This window comes from Varanus komodoensis, unplaced genomic scaffold, assembly GCF_004798865.1.
Source record: "Varanus komodoensis strain SLA01 unplaced genomic scaffold, ASM479886v1 scaffold1, whole genome shotgun sequence".
In the NCBI taxonomy this organism is placed as follows: domain Eukaryota; kingdom Metazoa; phylum Chordata; class Lepidosauria; order Squamata; family Varanidae; genus Varanus; species Varanus komodoensis.
The window spans coordinates 34,862,060-34,877,797 of NW_025335268.1; the positions used below are offsets into that span (position 1 = coordinate 34,862,060).

Genomic DNA, 15,738 nt, shown 5'->3' on the forward strand with positions numbered 1-15,738 from the left:
ACAGGCACTCCAGGATCTCTGCTGTGCTGCAGAGATTGTACAAACGGAATACTGATTTGTGATCGTTCATATGTGAACTCAGAGTTTCCCTAATTTCTTTTGCGATACTTCAAGGCATCCTTGGCCACCCATCTGAACAATGCATGCTGCTTCACTGGTCTCCCAAGAAATATTACTGCTGCATGACACTACTTTTCTTACTTGTCCAGTGAGACTTAATGTAAGCCGAATGGAAATATGAGCACACAAGCTTAATAGGTGGAATTAAGATAAGCATGTGGTCTGCCGTCCACTCACAAGGACTCTGTGATCCCAAGGCTCCTTGGCCTCTCAAGCCATTTTTTGACAGGGCAACCCTTTCTCCATTCCTGTTAAAGTCAATTCAGTGATCTCATGCCATTTACTTTAACAGAGCTGCAGGAAATTGTGGGCTGTTTAAAAATTGCTTGAAAAAGAGGGGAAAAGAAAGATAAACATCCGGAAAGGATAGCAAGGCAAGTAAAATCCAGAGAAGAGGAAATTGTAAAAAGAGAGAGAATCGATGGGAGTGGAGAAGAAAAATGAGAATCCAGAGAAGGGAGTGTTGCTAACATTTTGTTTCCACAGAGATTTATAGTGGTGACTGGGACACTTATCTGAGGCATCTAATGTGCCTACAGGCACCAGAAGGTTGTCTACCTCCAATATAAGTCACTCAAATTGTGCAGCCAAAGCACTAACAAATATTAAAATGCTGCTTATTGTATTATGAGCTTTTAGTATTAAACTTGGACATCTGCTGGAGGCTTCAAAAAGTAGCTTACTCTGTGGTGTACAATGCACTCCTTGTGCAGCATCTACTTCTCTAGGACTGGTTGACCTTCTTGTCCTTACCTTAGCTTTTGATAAGTTTTCAAGAGCTTTGCACCAGCAGTTTCATGTCTACCTATGAAGCAAGAAAAGAACCCATGAAGGTCATTTAATAATAATAAACCTGTACTCACATAACAAATATTTTGTTGCACTTTTTGTAAACTCTTTATTGGCACACTTCAACTCTGCTAGCTATTTAAGGCTTAAAAGTTCCAGTATTTTTAGGACTATTATTTGAAATGGCATTTTAAGTTTATTTCTTGATTTGGGGTCAAACAATATCCAAGCATTCATCGTAGAAACCTAAGGTGCAGTTGAAAAATTCAGCAAGCGATATCATGAAATGACAGCTGTATTTATTTTATTTTATTTTATTTTATTTTATTTTATTTATTTAGGATATTTCTAGGCCATCCCTCACTTTTGTCTCTGGACAACCTACAATAAAATCTATTGTAAACTTTTCTTTCTGCACATAACACAATTTGAACAACTATAAATCTGTATAAATAATTGCCCACTATGCAAATTATTCTTATTCTTATAACGCTTTCAAATCCAGTAAGAGAAAGGCAATTTATGTGATTCAGTTGATTGATTGGTTCAATTAATTAATTGAATCACATAAATTCCATGAATAAAGAAAGGCATAAAGCAAAGTGCCAAGGCACTTGGCAACAACTGGGCCAGGAGCACTCCACAGAAAATGGGTTTACCATACAACATGCAGAAAAAATGCTGGATTTTAACTCAGCTGCAGTTTAATTGGTTACAGCTAAAGTATGATGTGGCATACGGCAGGATTACTGAACTGAGCAGCCTGTCTGCCACACCCCAGCCCCTGTATTCAGTAGCCCTTTAATGAGGGGAGGTTTTACCACAGCATGAGTAAGTCCTGTCATCTCAAGTAATGTTTCCGTGGTTCCCTGCTCACCTGAGAATGGGGTCAGCTTAGAGCCCTCAAGGTGTGCTGCAGCCCCATGGCTCAATCCTCAGGAATCATCTCTGTCCTTCTGTGCTTCAGGAGGGGGCTTGTGCTGTCTTCCCCTTTTATTTGGATCTAGACCAATGCCACCTGCCTAAGAGGCTGTGACAATTCTCCCTGCATATTAATTTCCTATCAGCTTACATTTCTGTGGGAAGGGCAAAACCCTTGTGAGGCATGCCAACCAGTCCTGCCAGGTAAAATTCTTTCTCAGCCCCATCAACCACAGGCTGACTGATGTCTACAGCAATGAACCTGTGCTTGAACACTGGGTGAGTTGGTCAAATCCACAGCGGTCGGTGCTGGAAGAGAGGCCAAGTCAAGCCTGCAGCTCCCTTTAAGTAACCAAAGCACAAACTGGAAAGAAAACTTTCCCCCAACCTGCACCCAGCCCCCTTCTCTCCAGCCCATTGCACCCAACTGGGCTGAGGGAAGTGCACTGGGAGGAAATGGTGTAAGCCAGGCCAGGCCAGGCCAGGCCTGCTTTCCCTTTCCCACCATGACCATCCATACTTTGGCACATACCAGGGCAGTCCTGGACTCAAGCTTATTAGTGGATATGTTATTACAGCCATTTATATGAGATGAATTATTAACAATACAGAAAATAATTCTTTGGCATAATCAACTGAGCCAGCAATAAAAATGGTTTTTCCGTGGCTAAGTGCATGGTAATCCATACAATGGTTTTCCAGCAAAAAAGGGCATGACTGCACATTCTGTGACAAATCTGTTTTGTGTACTCTATTTACTAATTTATATCAAGTGGACACCAATATAAATCTGGAAGCGCTACAGGAAATTGAACGATAGGGCATTAAAATAATGAATAAGCCAACTGTGTCCCTAAACTCTGGCTTCTTTTAAAAGGGCATTTTTTGACAGAGATCTACATGATTTTTTCAAAGAGATAATAAATAATATTGCCAAGAAAGGGGTGGTACATCCTGCCACCCTCTTTTTGTAAACACAATTTATTTGCATTTTTATTTGTCTTGACAGCTCATTTTTTGATTGCTGTCAAAACAAACCAAAAGGAGAAAAGGGTATGGGAAGCTTTCCTTTATCCATGTCTAGGGTTGCTAGCTGCTACACTTTTGCAACAAGTACCTTCCTAGCCACTGCCTAGGTGAGCCTCTCTACTTTGAAGCTTGTGCCAAACCAATAATCAGTTTTTAAAAATGTGCCAAAAGATTTACATACATTATGGGGTGCAAAAAATAATTAAAATTATCTTGGCAACCATGGATAGTCACTCCAGGTGCCGCTTGGGAACTCTGAGGGGGTTGCCAGTGGCTGACAAAATAAGAATAATGAAAACTCGCTGTCATATTAATGGTGGTTGGAGTTTTAAAAAATGTTTTCCATAATTAGCTACCTTGGATACCTCAGCTGAAAAGCAGCCTAGAATTCTTTTCAATAGATTATGTTTACTTTATTTGTCAAATGACTAGCCCTTTTTAGTTCAAATATTCTCAAGTCACTTTTCAGTTACAGGGGGGAAAGGCACACCAAAAAATTTCAAGATGAATAGAAAATTATAACACAAGGGAACCTTGTGGCTAATGGGGAGGGCTAAAAAAATCAAATAAATAAATAAAGGGTACCTACTCTATTTAAGCAATCAGTGAAATGCAAATAATTATTTAAACACAGATGCCTAGTTAACAGAAATTGACTGACTGACAGTCATACTTCGTGCAGTTCCTTTTTTTTTCTCTGTGCCAACTGTGGCAGAAGCTTGTATTGCCCTTGTAACAATTACTGAGGACTGGTTGCCAAGAGGCAATTAACTGCTGTTAGCCCATTCATTTATTTTTGCCTCAAGAAAGTCACAAAACAATAAAAAAAAAATTTATTTGGCTGCAGTTCTGCACATGTCCAGACAGCCTGAGTGCCATTAACTTGAATAAAACTTAGGATGCCCAAGCTTGAGTAGAATTATATTTTTTAACTGGAACAGCTTCTGCATACTTTCAAATGCTAGTTACCATTCATAAGCCTGGATGTTCTTTCTCCAATACACATATATTCCAATAAAAGATCTCATATTTCCTACTAATTTCTTGTTCACTTTCCAGGACAAAGAAAGATATGAGAATAATATGTTAGTAAATCAGTGAGTTAACACCATCCTACCATGAACAAATTTGAAATTCATGGATATGAAAAGATGCATTCCTAGAAGATACTCAATATTCAGGCTTGCTGCAAGGCCTGTGGGCCACCTGCAGCTCCCAGTTGGCTTAAGTGCATCCTTCTCTCTTTGTAGAAGCTGCTAACTACCTGTGAGGGACGTGGGTGGCACAGTGGTTTAAACCACTGAGCCACTAGGGCTTGTCAATCAAAAGGTCAGCAGCTTTTGCCAACCTAGCAGTTCAGCAGCATGCAAATGTCAGTAGATAAATAGGTACCATTCTGGTGGGAAGGTAACAGTGTTCCATGTGCTTTTGGCATTTAGTCATGCCAGTCACATGACCATGGAAACTGTCTGTAGAGAAATGCTGGCTCCCTCGGCTAAGAAACTGAGATGAGCACAACCCCTGGGACAATCACAATCATCTTTGATGGGGGATCAAGTCAAAAGCAAGAGGACTGGCTACCTGCACGGATGCGATGCACAGCTGCTGGACACAGAACTGAAATGGAATGTGGGGGGAAGAGCAAGCATCATGAACTTGCACTGGGTCTAACCTCTGTGCCATGGGTTGGACTCAAAGTGGCTCCTTTTTGAAAAATAGCAAAGACCACTAATTTAGGAAGTTCTCTGCCATTGAAAACTGTCCAGAACACTGAACAAACAACTTATCAACAATACAAATGTTGCCAGTTTTCATTACTTGTGTATGTCCTAATCTTATACTGGTAACTTTCCCTTTCTCCAAAGTTTTCTCTGTCAATATTTTAAGATGTTCTGGTTCTTGATCCTATGAAAGTTAACAAGAAAGTGACCAAAGACTTCAAACTACAATACTGTTACATTTACTTCAGAGGGCAAAATCAAAGCTAACTTCCACTCATGCAACAGACTTCGCCTCTTCTTCCCTAGTTCCTCTGCAAAATCTGCTTTGCAACAGTGGTGTGGTGAAACCAGGACTAGCAGGGCTGAAGCACTGGGATATTTGATTAGCAGGGGCAAATATGTTACAGTCCACCAGCTCAGATATCCCTTTTCCATCTGAGCTTCAGTGCAATTGTTACAGTGGCTATCAGTTATCCTGCCGTGATGCAGCAAAGTATTTTCAGATGGCTTGTTCTTGAATGGGCAATTGAGTCCCATCAACTTCATAAAAGATCTTCTCTACCTGGAGGAAAATTTCTGGAACTGGTCTGTTCATAGGGATCAGGGCAGCTACCTGCATTTTTGGACTCTCCTTTGCGGAATTAATATGGGGACTATCTTGATGAGTTCCTGCACTTCAAAGTGTATCACCACACCATTGCTTGAGACCATCCCCAACCATCCAGAGGGCACTCAGAGGGCTGCTGTGGGAAGAAGTTCTTCCTCTCCCTGTCCTGCCGACAGAAGTCATTCTTTTGATGAAGCTAACTGGATACAACCAACTTGATGTTTTCATGTTTAGTTTTAAATTTTTAAATTTAAAGCATATTTTTTATTGTTCAATGTGCCTTCTTCTCACATTGCTATGGTTGTTCACTGTCTTGAATTTCTAGGAGAAAATGTGGGGAATAAATAGTTTAAAACTAATTAACTCATAGAGACCATATTTGAGCCCAAATCTCAAGATTTGGTGGTGTTTGTATATAGTACAAGGCAATTTATAATGCGAACACAAACAAGTAAACCTGCAAAATAAGTAGACTGTCACATGTAGTTTTACAATATGCTACATAAATAAATTAAATAAGAGGAAAGACAAATAGCCATTGCTGTCTAAGACAAGTAGGAATCAATTCAGTCTAAACAGTTATTTATGATAAGTGTTTACAGACAAGGTAGAATATACTGTACTTACTTAACATACTTGATATAATTTCCAGTACTGTAGCTAAAGAGATTACATTTTGCAGTTTTATGCACTCAGATTTACATTCTATGGAATCCATTTTTATTTCAGATTATTCTTGCTGTGATGGCAAAATGTAAACTAGAAGTAATAGGTTATCGATTTTTCTGATATTTTATTTAACAGAGTAGAACAGAGTTGTGCTTTTCTTAATAACTACCTTCAGCTGGAAATTTCCTTGCTCGTTTCTCAAAGAACCACTCGCCTGTTTTGACTTTAATTTCCCTACAAAAACAAACAATAAATATTGTAACTACATAATATTGTAAAGATGAATTTTCATAACCACATATGGACTTATTGCAAAATAACGACCAACTCTTTCACAATGATAAACAACAGTGCAGTTTTAGCTATAGCATAGAGAGGGCTATGGTTCTGCACAAGCAGAGAAAAACCATCACAAATTGCTCCCTCTGCTGGCCAAGGACTAGCATAGCAGTCCTGGTAGTTGCAGGATTACTGCCCCAAACAACTGTAGATGCCAGGGCTCTCATGAGCACCTCCTGGGAGCCCTGGAGGAAGAGCTATATAAGAACTCTTCCCTCAAACTATGGCCCAGGGGCCGGATCCAGCCCACCATGCCCATTTGGACCTGCTGCATGCGTGCCCACCACCACCCACCTTGCCCCACATGTGGGGAGGCAGCAGTTTGCTCGCTCGGGGAAAATGATCTCCAAGCAAGCAAGCCGCTGCCTCATGTGCCCACCTTGCAGCACGTGCCTGCCCCCGCCTCACCCCGCCTCCCCTCACCACATGCCCGCCCCCACCACAGCATGCATGCCCGCACCCGCCACCCCCACCCCCTCACCAGCTCGCCGGCACCACCTTTCCGGTCCGCACCCAGCACAAGCACATTTCAACTGGCCCCCTGGTGGAAAAGTTTGAGGACCCCTGCTCTAGAAGCTGCCTTGGCAACAAAGGTCTTCCGATGTGCTGAACTGTTTCTTGGACTCTATTCATGATCCTGCTCCAGCCCTCAGGTACCTGCTCCCCTCATCATTGTCTCCTCCGTTTCCTGACTTCTGGCTTGTTTGACCACACTTGCCTCTTGGACAGACTCTACCTTGCTTTCCTACTCCTGGCACTGACCTTAGACTCTTTGTCTATGATTTAGATTGAACCTTGAGCCCTAACCTGGTTGCCTGACTCCTGGTGCCCCTGCCAGTTAGTCAGCTGCCCATGCACCAGACACTGACAGTGATGGGTATGGAGTGCAGCTCCTTGAGAATCAGCTTTCTTTCTTGATGACGCTTTGAGCCCATAAAGAATGTTAAGGCCTGAATGGCTACAGTTTAGTTAGAAACCAGAGTTTAAAGCTGGTTTGTAAGCCTTAGTTTAAGCTAACCATAATTAACATTAATCTTAGTGCAGTTTTTATATTTTACAATAATTCATACTGAAGAAGTAAAGGGTTAGGGTTGGGGAGTTAGAACAGTAAAAGTGCACAGGGGACTGCAGGGAGCTCCTGATCTTTTAATCATGGTTAAGATCCTGACAAACATTATGTCTATACCACATCACTAGAACTTTTCTTTTTCTATCCAAAATGTTATTCTTACCTATGCAAGTCTAAATTCTGTTCCTGCAGAGTAAGAGAAAATAAGTGGTGGCCCTAGGAGTCTTCCATTTGAATTCACCCACAAATTAATCATTTCATGGACTAAACAAATCATGATGTTTTTGATTTGCAGTGACTTTTTCATTTGTGTAAATCAGTCATGAGTGGGTAGGTGATTTCAGTTAAGGCTGAGGAATACAGGTTTAAAGATTCAACCCAATTTTCTGGTGCAATCCATTCCAAGAGGCTTCAAACTTCTTCCCTTAGTCATAAACCTGACACAAATCCATGCTCTTCCTACAGCCTTTTGGAACAGGAAATGATGCTGGGAGATCCCATATGGATCTCCCACATGATGTATAGTTTGGTCCTGCAAACTAGACCTTAGATGGCTCTTGAAAGATTTCTTTGGGTTGATTTATAGCTGCTTCCAATGTGGAGAACATGTCCTTTCTGAATTATACTATGTAAGAGTAGAGGCAGAGTTTCCTTATTTGAAAGAAAAAGGCATACCTTGTATCGGAAAAGCATAATGCTAGGAGAAATCTGGCTAAAATACTTTTTCTAATATGATAGCTTTTCATGTCAGGGAGGTGCTATTTTTATATGGGAAAAATATAAAAATGGGCTTGTGTGGAGGGATCAATTATCTGAGTTGAGATCACAGTGTCGTACAAAGAGTTAAAACCTGTTTGTCCTCTCAAATATTCCAAAACAGGCTGGGGATCCCTATTCCTATTTACTTTTGAAAAGTCATGCTGTTTATCTAATGTGGACTCCAGTTCTTGTGAACAGAGACATTTTTTATGCTGAAAATAAATTTAAATCTATAATAAATCAACACTATCTAGACTGTGCCCTTTGCTTTCCCTTTCTCCTGAGGGCTGTATACGGCTTCCCTTGTTCAGATCATGCCATTTGCCTCCCCGCTCCCTAAAAAACATGTGTTGCCTTTTCTTCCTTTTCAGCACCTCACAGCCCTGTATTTCCTGCTGACCAAGTCTTCAAGATATACATTCCCAACCAACAAATAAGCTGACTCTGCCTTTTTAATTTCAGAAAGCAACCAATGAATAACCAATGAAAACTGAAATACTGCTTTTGAGCAATTTCAGTAGAATTCCTTACTCATGAGCATAGCAGAAAGTGCACTTCCAATGGTAGGGATTCAGTTTGACACGACATCCAGTGCATACTTGATGACTGCAGCCACTGCACACTGCGCCTCTACTGAACAACACACCAAGAGACTTTTGACAACGGGCACACGACTTTTTCTGATATTCAGAGCTTGCACTTTTTGCCCCTTTCCACTGACGTTGCTGCAGCTGTGTTTTCATTTTTCTGTTCCCAGCCAGGAAAAAGTAAAACAAAATTGGGTACTGCAAAAATATATTTTCTCTAGAACGATCAATAATACAGCATTCTCTAGGTAATTTAACAGAAACACTTTCATACTTAATATATTGTAATTGGGACAACCAAGATTACCTGAGGATAAAAGAGATCAACCCCTCTACTGAATAAATTAAACTTGAACCCATGGTCCTAAGTAATTACCAAACATTTATTCCATTCTTAGATAATACTGATTACTGGCATCCCATCCAGTCTGGCTTTCTTTTCTGACCTGTACCCAAAACTCTATCCTTTCTCCTGTGCTTTTGCATATCAACCTGAATCCAGTGAGGAAAGTAATCTAGGAGTCTGGACTAGAGCTTTATTAGTCTACTGGTATACACAGCTCTACCTTGCATTTCCACCAGCTGATCACAGGGAACCTACAGAATCCCTGATTGGGTGTTCTTGTTTTTTGTTTGTAATGATATGGGCTACAAATTTAATCCCAACAAGAACCAGAAAGGAAGAAATATGAATTTAAGCATTTAATTGGTTCTAGCTGTGGAATACTCTTGTTTTGGAAGTCTAAATTTGCAGTTTGGTGGTCCCATCGGGTTTTGGGTTCTCTGTGGAGAAGCAGGTAGCTGAAGTAGTCAGGACTGCCCTTTACCAGCTGAGATTGGTACACCATCTACAACCCATATTTGGATGTTAAGGGTCTTATCTCAGTTACTTGTGTAAACCCTATGTCTATATCCAGATTGAATTACTGCAGTTAACTTTACATGGAACTGCCTTTGGAGAGAGTTCAGAAGTTTCAGCTATTGCAGAATGTAGAAGCCTGAATTCAGGAAGGGCAAGGCACCTGAAGCATATTACATCAATTTTGCACTCATTGGTCCCAGGCTGCTGACTTTTAAAACCATAAATGCTTTGAGATAAGAGGTTTTCTACATGAGAAATTTATTATGCAGTTCTGATTTCTCATTCACATTAGTTCGGGGCTGGTTGACCTCCAGGACCTTTCCTGTGCTTTGCAACCATTTCTGCAACGTTTTTTAAATCAAGGAAAATGTAATATTTAGAAATAGTGCAGTGAAAAATTTGCATATTACACAATTCTGATACACCACAGCTCCATTTTGTGGTTGTGTAAAGGAGCCAATCTTAATCCAGCAAGGAAGGTGGAACTAGACACTTAAATACAGTGACAGGTAAAAGCCTTATGCAGAGAAGTCTCAAGTTAGTAGAGAGACTTCCTGCACCAGTACACACCTGCCTGAGTATTATGATTGGCTGTGGGAGATTTGCTGATTTCCAACTGTCAGCAGCAATTAGATTGGTGGGCCCAAATGTTCGTGCCTTCTCAGCAGCTTTTAGATGGTTTTTAGTCTTTTATGCTGAAGTGTGAATTTTTATTTAACTAGCTTTTTAAAAGAATGCCAAGAAACACTTAAGATGTTGTTTAATTATTAGTTCTGCTTTATTTGATTTTATGTTTTGCTTCTGATGGTGTAATGTTGCTTTTGAGGTAAAATATTTCAAATCATGTAGAAATAAAATCAAAATGTTTTTTCTATGCACTTAAATTTTATACTGAAATAACTGTCCTCAGGAGAAGAGTGTCTGAGGTTTGCTTCTTTCCTTCTTCTCTAATTTTTAAATAGTTATTTGGATAAATCTACTAGGGAGTTTTCTAACATATTGAAATAGAATTGTTGTTACATTAGTGATTAACAGGACTATTTATCTGAAATAACAGAAAAATTGATGGGGGATCTAACATGTAGGATCCTAATGCTTGCTGTGAAACAGTTGGAATTAAATTTTAGTTCTTAGCACAAGGAATATATAATGCATCAATTAATAAAAATCTGTCTGCAAGTTTTCAGCAATAAGTAGTCTAGCTAAGAATCTGAGAAGAAAGCTTTAGAAAAGATGAGAAAAATATAAAACAAAACAAAATAGGAACAAACAACCACACAACATATTTTAAAACAGCAACATACCTTATTCTTTCTTCATCTACCTTTCTCAGAATCTGGTCACGATATAAGACATCCAAAATAACACCTTGCTCCAGTCCTTTAAGTAAGCTGAGATCAAAATCCTCAGACATTTTCTCTCCTTTTATTCACAATAGTTCAACTCTTGATCTTCCCCTGCACCCCTACAAAAGGTGGGTTTTGCTGAAGTCTTGTGATACGGTTTGGCAATCAAAAGATCTTGGATCACTTTTAATTTCCTGTGTCTTCCTTTCATCAGCGTTGTGTCATACTTTTCAAGAGGGCTGAAAAGCATTTCCACAATCACACCACCAACTGAACATACTTGCTGTGTTGAGCAACAATTGTCCACTGTCTCCTGTAATCAGAGGGATTTCAGGCTCCCAATCTGCTGCAGGTAGCTTCTAAACTGATAAAACAGTAAGAGTTTGGTCGCGATCAAAAATTCTGCCAAGAAATTTGGGGCACATTTCAAACTATCCAGGAAAAAGAGGGAGAAATCCTATTTTGTGGTAATGTCAGGAATTCCATATTAGGACATTACTTGGGGGAAGATTGTAACTTGCAAGACCTATGGAGAAAGGGAAAAAAAAGAAAACTTTACTTGCCAAAACTTCTCTTTTACTAATTTTGAAGAACCATTGCTAGTTCTGAATTCTACTGAAAATAAGAACACACACTTTCTGACATATTTCATAAGCATTATCCAATCATAGCCAAGCTCTGAAATATAATTAATCTGTCTCAGTCTCATTACAATACAATAAGCACTACGACCCATCATAGTGCTTATTCTGCTGCAAATTATCTGCCTCCCTCTTTAAAAAGAACCCACAGGATTGCATAGAAGCCATTTTGCCTTATGTGAATCATGAAACATTTAATAAAAAAACAATAAAATTAACAAATCAGTAAAAAGAACCAAGAAATTCTGAGATTACCCAGAAGACAATTGCAAATATAAAGACACCTTAACTAAAATACATACTCCTCTGCTTGCTCCTTGATCCTCCTCTTATCCCATCAAAGTGAAACATAAAACTAGTATGTGGTGAAGGCCAGATGCTCTATATACTCTCTTTTTAGATCAATCATTTATATGTCTTAATAGCTAACAGGCATCATATCTGAATCATGTCTCACTTGTGTCTATAAAGGCAGCAAAAAGGGTTTCTTGTGCAGCCAATGCGGTTACCACTAACAACACAAAATTCCACACAAAATCAAGATTGTGTTTTCTTTCTGACATTATGCACTAATACCAGCTCATAAGTTAGCTAAGTGTGCATATAAAGTGAATAGAAAAACTCATGCACACATATACGTATAGATGACACCACTTTTAAATAAAAACCTACTGTAAACATGGAGAATGTTGGCCAAAACAGCCATAAAAAGGAAATACAAGTAGGCTGTAACTGATGGAAAGATCACTCTTCATCTGGCACTTTCCAGATGTAAGGCAGGCTTCCCTATCAATCTCCAGAGGTAGCATCAGAATTTGGGAGGTACAGGGTAGAAGCAAATGACTGAGTTCACATGACACAGTAACCCATTATGAATACCTAGCCATTGTGGGTGGTTGTGTCATGTGAACCCAAACTGCTTCTCACAATATAGCATATATTGGGGTGACAAGCCACCCTGATAATCCATCATTTGTTTTAAGGGTTGTTCAATCCACGATTGTCCTGTCATCTAAACACGGGAGAACAATTCACTGTAGACAGTGGGGAACAGTTAACAAATCGCTCAGTAAGAGCAGCAAAACCCCATTGTTCTTTGCAATCTTGCCTTTTGCTGCCACCACTGACCGCTCCTCCTCCAATGACTAAGTGGCACTTTTGAGTGACCATCACTGATTCACCACCTTAAAAAAGAAGTATGTTCTCTGCTGAATTTTTTTGTTTCTTTCCTGGAGCTTTAAACAAGTGTAATTAGGTTCTTTTTAAACATTTTTTTGGCCCCAGAAAATTTTGCGACTGTGTCATTTTAACAAAAAATTATTGTTGGTAGTCCTGCTTTGTCAATGCCTTTGTAAGTTTCAGCTGTCAGAAGCAGCAAAGAGCAGTACATGGAAACTGATAAGAAGGCAGCATATTTGTGTGCGATCTCAAGTTGTGAATTGCCTATGGATTGAAAACTGGGAGGGGGAGGGGGGATTACATACTCCAAAAGGGGGTAGTGACGATATCATACCCTCAGTAACCCAATGCTGTGGCTTTTAAGAGTTGAACCAGAAGTTCTTACTGTCTTCTACCATTGCAATACCATTCTCCACACAAACCTGATAGTATCCTTACTGCCATGGCTGCTGCAGTTTCCTAACAGTTCCAAATGAAACTTTGGGGAGGATACTGAATGGGATCAAATTAATGGGTACCCAAGTGGAGAAGTGAGTGTAAGTACCACTGGTGCAGGTGTCCTATTTTCTCCATCCCATTCTGCCTTAAGGTTTTTTTCTTTTTGTTTTTAACCACCAGGAATATTTGTGTGAATAGATGCAAATTTAATGGCTGGCAAGTAACTTGAGATATTGGAGCACTTGATGAAGGTGCACAGATCTCCCCTCCATTCATTGCCCTGCCCTTAAAGAGGGACACAGTTCCCCTCTGCTTATTTTCCAGATATTATTTCTCAGTCCCTCCAAAATGTGATTTGTGGACTGTCAGGGAACATGGTAACTGCAGAAGTAAGTGCTCTGAAAAGGAGAGTTTAAAAAGTGTGTGCTGGGGGTGGTTAACATCACCCCTTGCTGGAGACTCAGGAATGTGCTGAAAAAACAGAGGTGCTTAGTTTGTCACTTTAAAGCCAGAAGATTACACTGCTAAGGGAGATTGTCACTACTGCCTTTTCCCTTTTACTTTTTTGTTGATGGCTAAATACCTGTCAGCAAGCAACTATGTACAAATTACCCTGTATGCAAACTCAGCCTCTCTATTTCCATGTGTGTTATCTATCACATTCTGCTCCCTTTGACAACTGAAACTTACAAGGCCATTGACAAGGCAACACTGCGCATATCAGATAGCTATAACTGCACATTGGTGCATCTATGAAAGACAAGCTATAATTATAATCAAAATGTGACAAACACAGTCATGCAATTTTCAGAGGCCAAGTAAAATGATCTAATTGCATTTTTGAAGTGTGCACACTTCCATGAGCATGCACACACACATATACACATATATGAGGTATGTCCAGAAAGTGAGCATGAAGTTCCTATGCTCAAAAAGGGAGAAGCGGGCTGAGGTCACTTGGGGTGGGGTGCCAGGTATATGTTAGAACACTGATCCATTGCAGTCCGGCCCTGTCAGAATCAAGCCATTCTTTTTTGTGACACTCTGTTCAAGTGCCTTGTATTAAGAAAAATGCAAGTGAGTTTGGAACAACAGTACGCAATAAAATTTCGGGCGAAGTTGGGTAAAAGAGCATCAGAAACATTTGGAAATGGGGAGAACAGCTTATGGAGAAGCTGCACTATCATCTGCACAAGTGTACTGATGGCACACGGCCTTCAAGTAAGGATGAGAAAGTATTGAAGACAAACAATGACCAGGATGCCCCTCTTCGTCAAAAAAGGAACAGAATGTGGATGCATAAGGTCTGTTCAGAACAACACACTGAGTCACAATACTTTGGCTGTCAGACCTTTTGGCTGAAAAACACATCACAGTGCTTCTCCATCCACCCTACAGCCCCGACTTGGCTCCTTACAACTTTTTCATACTCCCAAAGATGGAGAATGGTTTGAAAGGACACCATTTTGGTAGTGTGGATAACGTCCAAAGAGCCACTATGCACACTCCAAATGCCATCCCACTTGAAGACTTCCAGGGATGCTATGAAGAATGCAAAAATTGCTGGGAGTGTTCTGTACCCTCACAAGGTGAGAGCCAGTGTGGTGTAGTGGTTAAGAGCATGGGACTGGGACTCAGACGATCTGGGTTCTAGTCTCTGCTCAGCCATGGAGCCAACTGGGTGACTTTGGGCCAGTCACAGACTCTCAGTCCAGCCTACCTCACAGGGTTGTTGTTGTGGGGATAAGATGGAGGAGGAGATGTAAGCTGCCTTGAGCCCTTTGTAGAAAAAAGGCAGGATATAAATAAAAAAATAAATAAAAAGGTGTATACTTTGAAGGAAATAATGTTCACTTGTAAAATTTTTCAATAAAAGGATTTTTAAAGTATCATTCTCATTACTTTCTGGACACACCTTGTATATATAGTGGTGGCAAATGAAAAGGCATGCAATTAGAAGTGGGAAGCAAAACAGATTCTCCCAGGAAGGATACTGGAATACTAGCTTGAGGAGAAGGAGTGGGAAAACAAGCCACAGTAAGCCAAATCATTTGCCAGGTGCACCATGGATTGTTCCACAAATTATCTGCACAGCATAGCTTATTTGCAGGATGGATTAATGTATTATATAAACACACCCATTGTGTGTGCAATGTGATTCTGACCAAAGCCAAAGTATGGTCCTGAGTCTGTCAGTTAATGTAAAAAATACAGCTCTTTGCCTTGACTGATGGCACTAAAAACTGAGCCAGAAGATCATTCCTTCTTGCAGTTTGGGAGTGGTATGTGTCGTCTTTTACTCCTTAGCAGCAAACATATCAAAACATGTTGTCAAATCAAAAATATTCTAGCACTCACAACACCACCAAAAACAAGGTATACAAGACTTCGTGTTTAAATATGGCAGTGCAGTGTTAATGCAGTCTTTAAACCAGGCTCACTTGCAACATACCATGCCAAGCTGATGGTAAGTTAATTATAAGGAATAATTATATAAGGAATTCTAAGGACTCAGTCCAAAGTTTTCTGAATGTTTTATTAATCTTTAAAAAGCTTATTATATAATTTCATGATAAATGAGCTATTTATGTTTTAAAAACAAAGGAGCCTTAAAAATAACAGAACTTATTTTATTATATAAATAGATTATAATTATATATTA

The 15,738-nt window shown here is 39.8% G+C and overlaps 1 protein-coding gene across 1 annotated transcript in view; it reads right to left on the reverse strand.

Annotated features, from left to right (window-relative positions):
* Positions 1-15,738, reverse strand: part of SYTL3 (synaptotagmin like 3) — a 34,223-nt gene that overhangs the window by 16,719 nt on the left and 1,766 nt on the right. The window contains exons 2-5 of the mRNA XM_044421912.1: positions 10,777-11,344; positions 8,555-8,770; positions 6,026-6,090; positions 874-925 (exon numbers count right to left, since the gene is read on the reverse strand). Coding sequence (XP_044277847.1) covers positions 874-925; positions 6,026-6,090; positions 8,555-8,770; positions 10,777-10,886 — 443 coding nt within the window. The 5' untranslated portion in view covers positions 10,887-11,344. The remainder of the gene's footprint in view (positions 1-873; positions 926-6,025; positions 6,091-8,554; positions 8,771-10,776; positions 11,345-15,738) is intronic.